This window comes from Chenopodium album, chromosome 5 (assembly GCF_948465745.1).
Source record: "Chenopodium album chromosome 5, dcCheAlbu1.1, whole genome shotgun sequence".
Lineage (NCBI taxonomy): Eukaryota > Viridiplantae > Streptophyta > Magnoliopsida > Caryophyllales > Amaranthaceae > Chenopodium > Chenopodium album.
The window spans coordinates 1446481-1462699 of NC_137838.1; the positions used below are offsets into that span (position 1 = coordinate 1446481).

Here is a 16219-nt window from a genome sequence, read left to right on the forward strand (position 1 = left end):
AAAGTTCAAAAAAAAAACAGCAAAGTTCAAAATATATTACATACAGTTCATATATACTTGTTAAACAAAAAGAGTAAACAGATTGAAATTAAATAATTATTAATTCATATATAAACAAAGGTTCAAATCCTAAAAAAATAAATTCAAATAATTAACAGTAATGTTCAAAACGAAATAACTCATGTTAAATTCAATAAAATTAAGTCCACAAATACGTAAATATCTGAATTCAAATTAAGACATAAGAAGTTCAAAATATAAAATAAATAGTTCAAAGAAAATTAAAGAAAGCTTACCTTGGCCAGTAATGTTCAAATTCAGCAGGACTTTCACAGTACTTGAGCAAATAATCAAATACTTCTGGAAACCCTTTCAATATTCTGAGCCCTCCTATATTGGTCTTTGAATTCTCACCGAGGTGCCAAGTGCACAAACGGTGCCGAGTACTTGAAAAAATTTCTCGTATTGCTGCAGCAATTGAAGGGGCTTGATCAGTCATTAAGGTTATGGGGTGTCGACATTCTCCCATAGATCTCATAAAAGCCTCAAACAACCATACAAAACTGCTGGTCTTTTCATCAAGAACAAAACCCATTCCAAACATCACATTATTACAATGATGATTCATACCAACAAAAGGGGCACAAATCATGCCATATTTGTTGGTTCTATAGGTAGTATCGAAAACCATCAAATCACCAAAAGCTTCATAATCCCTTCGCATTCTTCCATCCCTCCAAAATACACTACAAAGCGCATGATTTCCATCAACCTCAAACTCATAATAAAAGTCACTCTCTTTGGCTTGTCTTGCAGCAAATGACTTGATCAAAGCATTACAATCACCACCTTCTAATCTGCCAGCTTTTTCAGTAGCTAAAGCATTGTAAACATCAGTAACAGTGTAGCATAGATTAGGAGATCCACCAACTTCTTTCCTCAAAGCACGAAGAGAATCCGTAACCCTAACACCACTAGCCTTCATAGTACTTATGAACTTCAAATGCTCACCTTGCATTTTCCTTTGAGACCTAAGGAGATGTCTTTTCTCAACAGGTATCATAGCATGATTGTGATCCATATTGTGTTTAACAGCAGTCCAAACACCTTTCTCATCAATAACAAAATCAATATAGGCTTCACAACAAGTACGATAATCCAACTTAGAATACTTCTTAGGCACCTTAGAAGAAGTATCCTTCAAACCAGCATTTGAACACACATAATTTCTGCCTCTCCAAACACTAGAATTACCAACATATCGAACTTTCCCTTTCCTAATACTAAATCCATGCTGAAATGCATAATCATTGTACATTTCATATGCCTCCGCATCACTTTTGACTTGTTTCCACTGCAATTCAGACTTTTCACTTTCCTTATAAACAACTTCATACTTATAAACTGCAATAAACAAACAAAATGCATAACCAACATTATTATAGTTCAAATATAAAAGAACATAGTTCAAATAACAGAATTAGATTGCTAAATAAAAGAATAGCATGTTCATAATTACTTGTACAATTCTATATTAAAAAATATAGAGAATCAAAGGTTCAATAAAATGAAATAAAGGTTCAAAAATAACATGACAGTGTTCATAATATAGTTAAACTACGAAAAAAACGACTAATACAAATTATAAACAAATAATATTCATAAAATTCATCAAAATATGATAAAATTAATCACAAATTAATAAATTCCAGAAGATAATTTAATTAGTCGATCAATTATGCAATGTACAAAAGCACATTAAAATTCATAAATCAGCAATCAAATTCAAAACACTTTGAACAACACATACGTATATCTAACAAATTCTGGACATAAATTGTTCAGCAAGAAATTAAAAGAGGCGAAAGTTCAAAATCAAGAATTAATGAATAAATTAATCAACAAATGATCAAAATCATCACAAATTACTAAAATACTATTGCAGAATCATATTAATCACAATCTAATAAAAAATTACAGAAGATTAAAAATAATCTCATCTCCATTATAAGTAACTTTAAAAAACCTAATTATACAATGAATTGTTCAAAAATCATATTGAAAAAACCTAATTAACAAAAATAATCGAATTCAGAAATCTTACCTCCACTCTCAAGAATTTCAGGAACAGAAATCAAATCCATGGCAAAAACAAGATTGAAGAACAGAGCAATCAACAATGGTGAGAAAAGCACTGAATAAATCGAATCGAGAAAGTAATATAAGAGAAAAAATTGATGAGAGAAAACTAGAGGAGAGAGAAAATCAACGAAAGAATATTTTCGAATGATATTTGAAAAGGAAAAATGGAGAAATAAGGAAGGAATTGAAAAGAACGCTCGAAAGACGTTGCAATATAAGGAAAGAACAGCTAGGTAAGCAGAAGCTACGTGGCAGAAGCTAATTGGTGGTGCACGTAGTTCTGTGTGCACAAGGGTGCATGTTATAATTCGCCCCGGCATAGCACAACACAAAACTCATGAATCGGGCTAACTAACCCCAAAACACGTGGGTCTGACACGAAACAAAATCCGACACGGCCTAGAGCCAATCGTTATCTTTTGCCATTCCTAAAAATAAAATTAAAAATTACACCTTCAGCGCGAGCATAAAAAAGGGAAAGAGCACTCCTTTTGCTTGGCTTCTCCGGGCTGACCTGCAATCTCCTCCGGCGTACGGCAGCAGCAATTTCCCAGTTTTTTCTCTCCTCTTCAAAGGTAACACTAATTTCTTTTACAATTAATTCCAAATTTCAAAAATCTAAACTAATTTATCATCAATTTTAGAATTTAGGGTTAAAATTCGATTCGTATAAATTAGACAGGATTTTATTTTTGCACTTGAACTATCATATTCTTAACCCAGATAAAGAAATTATACAGGTACAAAAATAAATAAACTTTGTGTAAATTCATGAATTTTATTTTGATCAATTGTATATTATGTATCAATTTCAGGTGTGCTAATTAAAGATTCAGCTGAAAATTAAGATAATGGAATCATCTTCTGTAATCAGCCCGAATGATGTTTTGGAGTCTTTGATGAATGATGGTACTATTGACGCTTTAAGGTTGAAGATTATCAATCAGCTAAAAGCTAATGTAAGTGAATCTTTAATTCCTGAAAAAAAAAAAAAAAAAAAAAAAAGTGAGTCTTTAATATTCAAGAACCCTCTTTTTTTTTTTAAAAAAAAAAAAGATTCATGGGGTTGGGTTTACATTAAGCTTAATGATTTTGATGCACGGCTGTTTTTCGAAAGGTTGATGTATACTAGGATATGATGATGAGCCTATTTAGTTGGATTGGTGGCTTCTATGATCATGTTAAGTTTTCTATGGTAGAAGCTAGATGATCACTGATTCATTTTTATGTTAGACTTAGTAATGCCATGTGTTAAAATTACAATTTGGCATTGTTTGATCTGTTGAAAGTAATTAAAGGAGGGAGTGAATGGCTGCATGACCCTGTAGATGGATTGTTTGACGTTCCATTTAGGCATTTTGAAAGATTGAGTTGTGGTTAAGCTAATAAAATGTGTATCCGAAAACCACCATTTTGTTGTCTGCCTTTTTCCCTCCCTCTTTTTATGTGTTCTGGATTTTGCTTTGCTTGAGATGATTGGATGGTGGTGACAATAACCCGCCAAATGTTGTCAGGTTCTATGAGTCCTTACTGTTTTTGTGAAGTAATACACTCTGTGGGTCAGAGGTTTTGAGCCAAGGACCCCGACTTAGTTTCCCTTTTTAATGGTTGTAATGCCTGTAAATCTTATGGTTTAGATGATAGCTTATATGCTTCATGATGAGTCATGACTCATTGCTCTTGATCTTATCATCATTAAAAGCTTCCCTTCTATATGGAGGTTATCATCATTATTAATGCTTCCCGTCTATATGGGGGTTATCATCATTATTATTGCTTCCCTTCTATATGGGGTAATGGGGATTGATGAATGTATATTCTCTTATAGGAGGAGTTAAAGAAAACAACAATAACAATGGTGGAACAAAGCAAGGTTCTCAACACACCTGGAGCAGAAAAACAGACCAAAAGGGAGCTTTTTGATTCTCTTCGGCAGGAGCTTGAGTAAGTTGTAATGCTAATCCTGATGGTTGTTGCTTTTCAGTTTTTTAAGAGCAGCCTTGGTTGCGGGGAAAGGGAGTTACTTTTATGATGATGTCTACTTTCACATGTTGTAATAGCTCAATTTCACCTGAATTGGAATTAAAAATTTGAGTTTTGTGTGTATTAGGTTTAGCTTTATAAGCCGTTGGCAAGCTTGATGATTTTTTTACACTTAACAAATTGGAGTTGATCAAGATAGTGTCAAGCTGTCAACTAATCAACGCGATGAGTTGTTTCTTCTTTTGTGGGCTTCAAAATTATAAGACTTTTAGTCTCACCATGAACCATAACTTTACTCTCTTTAAGAGCTAGTGTTATGTTTCTCACTCATCCTTTTAGTCAGTCTTTGTTTCCTTTCATGTAGTCAGTCTAGTATGTGCTGCTTCTGCAGAGTTGGTACAGTGTGTTTTAATCTGAGTACACTTACTGATGTCCTACAAGGTACCAATTACCTACTAGTCCTACTACTTGGAGTGCCAATAAAATTTATAAACATATGAATTTTTGAATTTTTTTTTCTTTTCCTTTTAGGCAGTCAAATTTTCTGGGCCTGTAATACATATTGGAAACTTAAGAGAGCTAACTTGTTTGCCATTTGATTGAAGTGGAAGAAATGGGAAAGAAATTAATACCTCCCCATTATTAATTTTGTATAGTTGGAAAGGTGGGAAGAAATTTTAAATTCCTTTATAATGCCATGTTCCAACCATTCCAATCTTTCTCAACTCCCTTCTTGGGTTCCAACACACTTGTTCATCCTCTCCATCAATGTCACAACCTCCTCTTGGCTTCAGTTCTTTCTCGTCTGTAGACCACCATTTTCCTCACTCTTCCTGCCACAACTGACAATGCTGCTCCTCTGCTGCTTATCTATCTTCAATTGTTGCTGCAGTCAATCAGTCATTGCATCTGTTTGTCACAGTGGCTTGCTGCCACTCAACTGCCTTCCCTTGTTGTCTGCTTACTCTTTTGACCTGCCTTAAACTTGACCTTTGGTGATTGGGGTGAGCCACCTTAGTAATGGATGGGAGTTATTTATTAGTAGTAGTTTGGTAAAGTGTATCGGATGGGGCTTATGGGTGAGAGAGAGGTGTTGGTTGTGGTTCTGGACTTCTGGTGGGTGATTCAGGATTTCAGGGTGAAAGAAGGGTATGGTTACTGTTGTGGGTCTAATGAAGAGTAGGGTGATGCAAATGTGGGACAAGGCAATAGAGACCAGAATAGCGGAGTTGTGGTTCTGGTGAGGGCCTGAGGGGTGACAGTGGTCTTAGTTGTAAGGAAAGCTGGTGAAAAGTGGAAAATGGAGGGCAAAACCAAACAACCTATGTGGAAGACCATTGACACAAAAATATCCTCTTGCAAGCCTGTAACCAAACAGTCCCTAGGAATAATAAGGTTCAGCTTCAAATAGCTTGAATACTAGTGAAGTAACTGCTGACATGTAATTTTTACAATGGTCAAGGCTATGTGAGCATTCTTCTGTCCTATGTGATATGAGCTTATGAGCTATTAAAGAATTTGGTGTTTCTATATGGTAATTGGTTTCCTTTGAAATTTTGTTGGCAACATATTCTAGTGTCAAAATACTGCACAGCAGAAATTTTTTGCTCTGTTAGTGATAATCTCTTTGCTCTTGTGTTTTGATGAATGCTGGTTGTCTTAACCTGTTGAGTGTTGATAAGTGATATTATCCCATCTTATGCCAACCGTGTGTAAACATTGTTTCTCCTTGTTTTGGCAGAGCCCCTGTGCTTGAGAAGGCCTCTAAATCGGTGTGGGACTTAATTTTAGATGATAATGGTTTGGGGAAGGAAATTAGCGAAACCGTTGAGAAAGTTTTTTGCCGATTAAGTGGCCGTGAACCTCCTTTGTATCCTGCTTCAACCAGTGAGGCCCTGCAACAGGAGAAAGAACAGGATGAGAATCCGGCCTCTTCTTCGAAGAAAAGAAGTTTCAATGAGATAAATGGAGTAGAGAAAGTAGAGAGATCTGATGATGCCACATCTGCATCTGAGGATAGAAATCCTGTTACTGACATAAAGACTTAATCAGGGTATGATTCAGATTAGTGTTTCAGCTTTCAGCCTCTAATTGTTAGAAAATGGTTAGGCATGTAACATTTACTTGGTCTGGTGTATACTGTCTTATTGTAATTGAAGAGGGTTGTTCCTCTAAGGGATGATCAGCAATTCAGCATTGTTCGATATAATAAATCTGATAGCTACATTTGTAACTTGATCTTTTCATCATAGTGCCACTACTGGATTGTATATGTCGGAATATTTATATGTACATAACCCGTGAGGTAGGTGTATTACTGTACTGCTCGGTTGATCTGAATTTAAATTGATTTCAGGGTTAGCCGGATCGGTGCGTTCAAGATACTGAATATAAATGACTCAGCCAATCTGGCAATTTGCTCATAAAAATTGAACTCTAATCTTGGGCCTATCAATTCAAACTTGGTTTAAGGCCAGTTTTGGGTCAAGTTGCAACTGAACAATAATCAAAGAATCAACTCGTAACATTTTGTTGATTCTTTGATTTTGTTTGTCTCCGCTTTTAGTAGAAGATGTGAGCAGTTTGCAATCACAATAAATAAATAAATTACGGTGCATGTCTCCCTTATATACCTTTTGACATTGGGTCGTCACTGACCATATGTAAACTTTTTTAATGTATCTTTGATTCTTTGAATATATCATCTATTTGTATTTTCACCGAGCAAGGAGTGGTAGAAGTTCCGTAAGCTGATAGAGTATAAAATATATTTCTGTTTAAACTTTTGGTTGAGGTGCTTTACTAATATAGTATCAGAGCCACCATGACACAAATGTCACGGATTCAAATCTCATCCACCCCTCCTAGTATAAAACATATTTTTAGACCATAACCATCAGCTTAACCTTTTGGTTGAGATGGTCAATTATCAAAAACCATAATTTTAGCTTACTAATACTCTAATAGAGTTTCTCGTTATGTTACAAGGAAGCAAGAGGTAGGAATGTAGGATTAGTGAATTACTCTCCTTTTAACTCTCACGTATAATAAGTAAAAGACTAAAAGATGATGATCAGATGATGTAAGATCGATTTAAAATAAAAAATACACCAACGTTTTTCTTCATACAGAACACATCCAAATAACGAGGGAAAAAAACATAGAAATTACTACTTTTATTTGTGAAAGGAGCAGTAAATTTGACAAAAATAACCTAGTTCTACAAATGACGTAAGATTTTACCTTAAAAATGAACATATATTTTTCCAAATAAAAGTGGAACAAAAACAAGCAGAGTCATTCAACCATTGTGATCACGGAACTATCTCTTGTATTATTGTATATGATTGCTAGTAGAAAGATAAAGTAGCAATTGTGACGTTTTTGAGAAAAAACTTTCCAATTTTCAATGGATTGACTGTGTTGAAGTTGACAACTTGTAGTTATAATTTTAAAATAAGCTTTTTGTATAAGAATATATTCTTTCTAGAATTTATATTGGCGAATTAGGGAGTGTATGTACGTAGACAAGAAGAATCCATGGTTTTGATTGTTCTTATCCCATCACTTTTTAGTACACCATTCAATGGATTTGATGCAAGTTATTATTTAATTAACGGTTCAAATAAGAAGATATAGTAAAATACTATCATCATGTTCTTAATCAACTATATTAGTGCTAATCATAAGCTAAATTAAACATTTTGTAATTGACATTATGGAATTAGTTTGATGATGTTTACGTACAATATATTGTATTTTATTGAATTGGGTGAATGTCAACTAAATTTGTTAATAAAGTTGTAGAGAAGTTATGTTAGAATTTTCGATATCAATTAAGCAGCCTGAAGAATAAAATAAAAAAGAATGAAATTTCTATTAGAATGATGTTTTAAATTTATATATATTTATAATCTATGTTATAATAAACGTTATTGATAATCTATTTGCTTCTTATCTTCTGAACAATATAAGAAATGTGGAGATCTATCTACACTAAACTAAATTATGAAAATAGCTAGAAATGGTAACTTAATAATATTTATTCGAAAAAAGCAAGTAAATAGTGTATAAGTCAAAGTTAAAATGATGTAAATATTAGATACAGAGGGTCGGGAGTAATCGACAATAGTGCATGCACTTCAACGTGGGCAATTTTTGTTTGCATCATGCTTCTATTATAAAATGCAAAGTAGATAGGTACATCACTCGAACTATCGATCTTCATCTCTTAGGAAATCATCGGGTTAAGATAAAATTATTCTAAATTTTTTATCTATACTGTTGTAGTCTTAGGCTGCTCCTAATTGAGAGGACTAATAAGTCTTTAATGTATCATGGTCTTTAATTGGTGCATAATGTACTATTATACTCCTGGAATCGTTGTCCACTTGTAATCATCACAAATAATTATTAGAATGTTAAACATGTTTTAATTTTCTTAATTACCTACTTGTATACTATAATTTTCATTATTGTATGATTTTTATCTAGCCTATTTAAATCTATCATATGTGTTTAATTTCAATTTAAGTATTTAAACTAATAATATACTCGTATTTTGAATAGGGTAAGTCTGAGAGACTGAGACCAACAATTACTTATACAAAGAGTGAAAAAAAGAAGGAAAAAAAAACTAATTTAAGAAAAACATGAACTAGTCATAAATAATTTACAAGACTAAAATACTTAAAAGATAGAATGAAGAGATACCAACTCAAATTTCTCTAAGTTGGGGTGAGCTTTTTTTTTTTTTTTTTTGAACTAATTTTTTGTCAATTTGCTACTCCACAAGGTACTGATTACTAGACAACAATATTTTGTTACAATATAACCATAACTTACCAATTTATGGTTTCAAAGTTTCCAACGATTTTTTCTTTGTTTCCTCATATCCACATGTTAAAAAATAGGGAAATTATCATTGGTACACCCCAAGTTTGGACTTTTATCAATGATACACCTGCTTAACTTTTAATTATCAGTGGTACACCTATATTTTCAACAAATTATCTACACTATGCATTCCGTTAATTAAACATTAATATTATAGTTTAATGACGTACAATTTTGACCAATTTTAACTCCCTCCTTTTATTTTCCCCACCTTAATTTCCCTCCTATATTTAAAGTAACCCACCCATCCACCTCTGTCACTATATAAATGGAGAAGAAAAAGAAGATCAAAGCTACATAAAATCAGAGCAAATGAGGAGGCTCCATTTATATAATGACAAAGGTGAGGTAGGTTACCTTTACATAAGAAGAGGGAAATTAAGGAGGGGAGAAAAGAAGGGAGTTAAAATTGGTCAAAATTGCAGTTATAGTTAACAAAATTCTTATTATAGCTAATTAGTTGAATGTACAGGTGTACCACTGATAGTTAAAACTTAAGTAGGTGTATCATTGATAAAAGCCCAAACGTGGGGTGTACCAATGATAATTTCCCTAAAAAATATAATATTTTCAGTTAGTAATACCGAGTATATAAAATGAATAATTATTGTCTTGTTGAACACTTATGGAAAATAATTGATTTAAACAATAGTGTGAATGGTATTTCACATACATACATGTATATTGAGGGGGGGGGGGATAACACACAACAAGGTACACAAGCACATATCAAAATATATAATTAATAAATTAAGTTTTAAAATAGTTGTAAGCTTAGATAAAAAAAATAATAATAATAATAACAAAAAGTAGAAAGATTAAAATATGATGATTGCTGCTTGGTTTCAAAAAATAAAAAAATGAGGAACGGGTGTAGAGTTTTTTCAATTCTTTCCAAATGCAATGGTCAACATGTTTATGTAACTTAACTAGGGGTGAAAGTTCGGTTTTCGGTTTGGTTTTTTGCCCAAACCGAAACCGAACCACCATATTTCGGTTTCTAGATTTTGGAAACCACACCGCACCACTTTAATTTTAAAACCGAACCAAACCAAACCACCTAAATTTCGGTTTTCTAAAAAAAAAACCAAACCACACCGAATTTTCCTATCAAGGAAAATAAACATCAAATTTAGCAAAAAAAACCGAACCAAACCACACCAATCAAAACCGAACCAAACAAAATCACCTAGATCCGCAATTACGCACCCACCACAAATCACAATTCAATCACAAACCACCACAAAAATAATGTAGAAAAACAAAACTTAAACCAAATTAAATTAAACGAAAGAAAAAGAGAACTACCTCACGTCCTCACATTCCACCAAAAAACGTCGATTTTGGGTTTTAAAGGTCAAATTCGACCATGAAAACTCTAGATCTAGAGTTTTCATGGTCGAATTTGACATGAAAACCCTTTAATTGATGTTGTACGAAATGAAAAACCATAGTTTATGCACTTATGGAGTTCGAAAAACCTCGAAACCTTAGTTGATGGTGATGCGGGTTGGTGGGGAAAAGAGGACATGGGAGTAAAAGTGGAGAAAGGGCGTAAGAAAGAAGAGAGAGTGAGACTGAGAAGAGGAGAGAGAGTGAGACAAACAAGAGGAGAGAGAGGGCGGAGAAGTAGAGAGGGCAGAGAAGAGGAGAGAGAGGGGGAACTCAGAGAAATGAGAGGGGGGATTAGGGTTTTTTCCTATATATACTAAGGGTAAAAATATGTTGGGCTAGGGTTTTTTTTAGTATGGGCCTATATTTCGGTGTGGTTCGGTTTTGTTCGGTTTTTCATTTTTGCAAACCGAAACCGAACCACACACCGAATTTTTTTTTTTTTTAAAACCGAAACCGAACCACTTCCGAAAAAAACCAAACCAAATTTCTTATTCGGTTTGGTTTTCGGTTTGGTTCGGTTTTAAACCGAGTTTGTTTCACCCCTAAACTTAACAAGTGTCTGTGAATAGTTGTGACTTGTGAACACTTGTTAGATTATACAGTGGTCTGGTCAAAGTATTTTATACGGAGTAACTTATTAATAAGTGCATGTATAAATTAATAAATTTGTTTTTGAAATTCAAGGAATACTTTTTTCATTTTAGACAAATGTAAAAGATTAAATTTTGTATGTAAAAAGATAAATTAAATATTTGGCAAATTTGAAGACTTAAAGTGGTTATATCCTTTCTTTGCATTGTAAGTTACGAGTAGTAATTCTTGTAACTCTTATGTTTATGTATGAACTTATCTAATCATGCTACTCACGCAACTATGAAGCTAAGTAACAATTTGTTTGTTGGATTGGTATATTAACATTAATCAATACAAAATTGTCACAATTTACATGAACAAAAAGTCAATTTATTAATTAGATTAGGATACAGACAAAATAGGTCTCTACTAGTATAATTCATACTTTGCGTTTTAAAATTGGTTGTTAATCATCATGATGCACAACGTCAGATCTTAATTTTCTAAAATTGTCACTATATTATTATTTTTAATTTTTTTTAGGAATTCTTAATATTGTCCTTGTTAGTAGTCTATTACTACTATTAATTAAGATGTACTGTATTTATACATATTAAACAACACAAATCCTAGAGAAACAAAATTAACAAAGTCTAACCAATCATTGTCATTGAACTAACAAGATATACCGTACAATATTGTACGTCCAAAGTTTAAAATTAACAATTAGGAATTGAAGTAAGTTGACAATAATCATTTTATTTTAAGTATAGTAAAAATAGTTACTATCTAGGAGCTCGGGTAACAATGAATAAGATATTCTATTTAGAACTAGGTGGTTAAGGGCAATTAGCTGTTTAAGAGCTTCCCAGGTTACTCAATTTAAGTAACAAACTAGTTTTTGGGCCCGGACGATGTCCTGGGTTATTACATGAAACTAATTTATTATTAATATACATTATAATTTATGATTTAATTTTCTTGTAATTAAATTTGTTATTAATAATGTCATTTACTACATATTAATATTTTGCTTCTCGTCTTCTTTCCTCAACAACGACCCCAACGCCGCTCACAAATCCTGACCCCATCATTTCCAGCATCCATTTCGACTGATCTAACCACAACAACTCTAACACCGCTTTGTGGCGAGAATAAAAAGACACCCTAGTTTTAAAGGTGTAACTTAGGGCCATATCAACCCCTTAGGGAAAGCTTATACTTTGCGGTAGCACTTTTTGTTGGAAGTTTTTGATATAAAATAAGAGATCGAGTTGGGGAAAAACAAGAGAGAGAGAAAAACAAATGAAAGGGGAAAATCCCACATTGGTTGGTGGGAAAGGTTTTTCCTTGTTTTTATATTGTAGTGTCTTAGCACTACTTAGTTGAGTGAGTGTGAGGTAAGTGATACTCCACACACACATGCGCGAGCGCGCGCGCCGAGCCGGGTCGGGCCTCGGGTCTTGGGGAATGCGATGCGCGGGCGTGAGTCCTTGATATCTTTTTGGAGAAATTAATTCCTTGTTTTATTGCTTTCGTTGTTGACTGGCTGAATGAATCTGGTCGTTTTCTTAGCCAGATTCGTCCCTTGTTTTATGCTTCTGGTCTCCCTTCTACTGCCTATATATACTCGTTGCTTTTCCCAGTCAGAATACACAACACAATCAGTCTTATCTCTTCTCTAAAAAATTATCTAAACACGATTTCTTTCTGTTCTGTTTTTTGGGCAAATATTCTGAGTTCCAGTCGGGTTTGTGAGTGCACATAAACTCCGGCGCCGTGCTTATCCTGGAGGGCGACTGCTTCTAGTCTACTGCACCGGGAGGTAGCGCGGAATCGTCTTTTAGGTCAGTGGTTCTCCACGACGCGACTATTGTCAGTTTGGTCACACATCAAGAGATAAGTAATTTCTGTTTTATTGCTTAGTAGTATAACAATCTAAAAGACGATTATGGCTTCCAAATTTATGATTCCTAATATGTCTAAGTTATAACCTCTTGATTGAAAGAATTATAAATGTTGGGCACTTGGGCTGTTAGGATGCGTTTTTATTTGGAGCAAATTGATGTTGCATATGTTCTTGATGATATTGTTGAACCTGATGATAAGGTGATTTGTCTGAAACTGATTTTAAGTTTGCTAAGGATGATAGAACCTGTAAGGGCATGTTGGATGGTTGAGGTAGAAGAGGAGTGAGGAGACAAAAAGTTGAATGGGTATAATGAAAAAGTCAAAAGTACCGCTAATAATACTAATACAAATTACCAACATGCCCTTTGAGTAACAAATCATGTTACTCAAATTGAGTAACTTGAATTTCATCGTTGTTTAAGGAGTGAGAAATAATAGAGTAAGAGAGAGTGAGAACTGGGGGTGCTAATTGCCTAATCGAGTTGGGCAGCTCGTGAGAACTCGAACTCGACTCGAGTTGACTCGTGTTCGCTTGAAACTGCTTGAAACTTGATAAGTGTACAAGAAATTCATCAATTTTCTATTCTTCTATCTTTAAAAACAAAAATTACATTAACACTTTAAAAATACAAAAAATACACTTTAATTGAAAAAAAATTATATAAAGAGAAGAAAATCTATAGTCAACAAAATGCTTAAAATTCAAGTGACCTAAACCTTTTAATGAGTAGCATAGCTCATGATCGGTTCAAAACTTAACAAGCACGAGTCGAGCATCCCACTGCTTGCGATCGACTCACTCGATTTGCACCACTATCGAGGACCATTGATTTGTACATTTATATTGTACGGAGTATTATAAAATTTAAGAGATTTCCAAAAAAAGGAAGTGTCTCATTAATTTAAAAGGTTAATAAGGCATTTGTAGCATTTAATTAAGTATAACAAACATATTCTCATAAATCAAGGTTTCACGATTCTTGAAATGTCACGTGTGCTCAATCATGCATAATAAATTAAATAGTTATCGAGGAAATGTTAGCCTGTTAGGAAACATAATAAAAAATATCTAAGAACTGAGATTTAATCTCTTTAAGCAGATCGTCCAAATAGTTCCAAATGAAAGATATTCTGATCACATCAGCATTACATTTGTCCAGAAATGGATCCCTAATATCTAAGAACTGAGATCATTAATAAAAATGTACATACGTACATGAAATTACTAGTAAAGAATATCTAAAACCATCTAAGTGTAAAGCTGATAGTAAAACTTTGAAGCTATTTAGAAATTAACTTTGAATACAAAACAACATGATGATCATACAGCTTCTATCCATTCATAATTTGCCTTACACCATTTAATGGTACTCCGTATTATTTTTTATATTATATATATTTTTTAAGAATATTATTTACCTATTATATATCCTTTTATTTTTTTTAAAAAAAAAACAAAGGATAAGGGAAAAAAAAAAAAAAAACAAGAGGGCAAAAACGTCATATTATTGTTCCCAAGTACACCTAAGGACTTACCCATGGACGATTTTTTACCATTCTCATCCATTTTGTTTCTCTATTTATACCCTTTTTCAAGATAACTTCTCACCAACTCTCCCATTTTTCCTTCCTTCTTTCTCTCTCCTATCTCATCCATTTTCTCTCTCCTATCGCTCTCTCTCTCTCTCTCTAAAAAAAAAAAGTCCCATGAAATTTAACAAAACCCATGAAATAATCATCTAAAAATCTCTCTATATGAAACACATAACCTTGTTACGCCGTGTTCGTCTTGCTCAATCATTCTCCGTTGTTTTTCTCTACTGGTTTTACGTTTTCTCAGAGATAAACTCGTTTTAAAACCCCATTTTTAAAAATAATTTTTTTAGCTTTTTAAAACTTTTTTTGTGATTTTTTTTTTAAAAAAATGAGAGCGTCGAAAACCATCATAAAAAGCGACGGAAAAAGCTCGTCGAAAGCAGTGGTAAGTTCAGGATCGTCAGGAGGGTGTAACAGCATCGACGAAAAAAAGCGTCGAAGATTGGATTCAAACCGCGAATCGGCTCGAAGATCAAGGGAGAAGAAGCAGAAACATTTGGACAATCTGCTGAAAGAGGTTAGCGGATTGGAATTACAAAACAAAGAGATAATGAACAAAATTGACGGAATATCTAACGTTTTAGGTGGGTTGAATGATCAAAACAATGAGCTGAAAACGCTGAAAGATAAGCTCGAAAAGCGATTGGATGCATTGGAGTCAGTCATAGAGATTGGGAAGGTTGTCAGAGGATCGTCTTCTAATATTAATTCAGCAGAAGAAATTAATTGTCATCCAATGATGAAGCCTTGGCAATTGCCTTGCCATTACCCTTCTCTCCCTATTTTTGCAACTTCTTTTAAGGATTTTAATGTTTAAGGGTACTTTTGGGATTTCATGTGTTGTTATCTTAGTTTTATCATTTTAGGGGGTTTAAGGTTTTTTATTTTGGGTTGCTTTTGTAGGTCTTGGACCGTTTTTATGTGTTTTTTTTTATTGATGTACTTTTTATTTAGTCAAAGTTTTTGTTCAATGAAGTACTCTAATTTTCTAGTTTATTTTGTGTTTTTTTTCCTTTCTTTAGTTGCTTTATTTTACAATTTACTCCAATCCGTATCAATTTGAGTATTAAATTGCTCTCAAAGTAGTTACGTTGTATACTCGCACCACCGTTTTATAATACTCGTATTTGTTCTCACCTTTTGAATTCAAATTGATAAAAAATAAAAATAATGATTATCTTCAAAACAATGTCCATAATTTTATTTGTAGCCTCTCATTATTCATTAAATGACACCTTAAATATATATAATTTATACTTGTTTCTAAGGTCACATTCATTTCATTTTGAATTATTCAAAATTAATACTCCGTATATAATCTTAATATAGTGAAAATTAGTTCAGAGTTACTTTTTAACAAAATTCAATACCTTAAATTCATATTATATATAAGAAAAGGTTTTTTTTTTTTTTTTTTTTTTTTTTTTTTTTTTTTTTTTTTTTCCCAAAAAAATCAAATACTATATATTTTTTACGATAGTAGAAACTCTAGAAAGAGGTACGTGAATAGAGAGAGGGAAGAATCCTCGAACACTATCGAGGGATCACAAAGATTGAGAGAGAATATACAACCAATTGGTTTAATTCATTAGTTCATCTACAATCTCGTGTGTCATCATATAAGAGAAAAAAAATGACTGCTTAAAATGTGAAAGCTAGCTCATTGTATAGTTTAATAAGTTGATTATATTAATGCTGTCAAAACACATTATGTGAGGTGAAG

General features: G+C 33.1%; 2 protein-coding genes across 2 annotated transcripts; both read left to right on the forward strand.

Moving 5' to 3' along the window:
- The first annotated feature begins 2560 nt into the window (after positions 1-2560).
- LOC145631439 (uncharacterized) lies at positions 2561-6399 on the forward strand. Its single transcript, XM_081683510.1, has 4 exons — positions 2561-2717; positions 2958-3101; positions 3971-4086; positions 5867-6399. The coding sequence occupies exons 2-4, from the start codon at positions 2994-2996 to the stop codon at positions 6171-6173; spliced, it is 531 nt and encodes a 176-aa protein (XP_081539636.1). The 5' UTR covers positions 2561-2717; positions 2958-2993; the 3' UTR covers positions 6174-6399.
- An 8425-nt stretch (positions 6400-14824) lies between these two features.
- Positions 14825-15313, forward strand: LOC145631279 (bZIP transcription factor 53-like). The gene has a single exon (XM_081683364.1). The coding sequence runs from the start codon at positions 14825-14827 to the stop codon at positions 15311-15313; it is 489 nt and encodes a 162-aa protein (XP_081539490.1).
- The last annotated feature ends 906 nt before the right edge of the window (positions 15314-16219 follow it).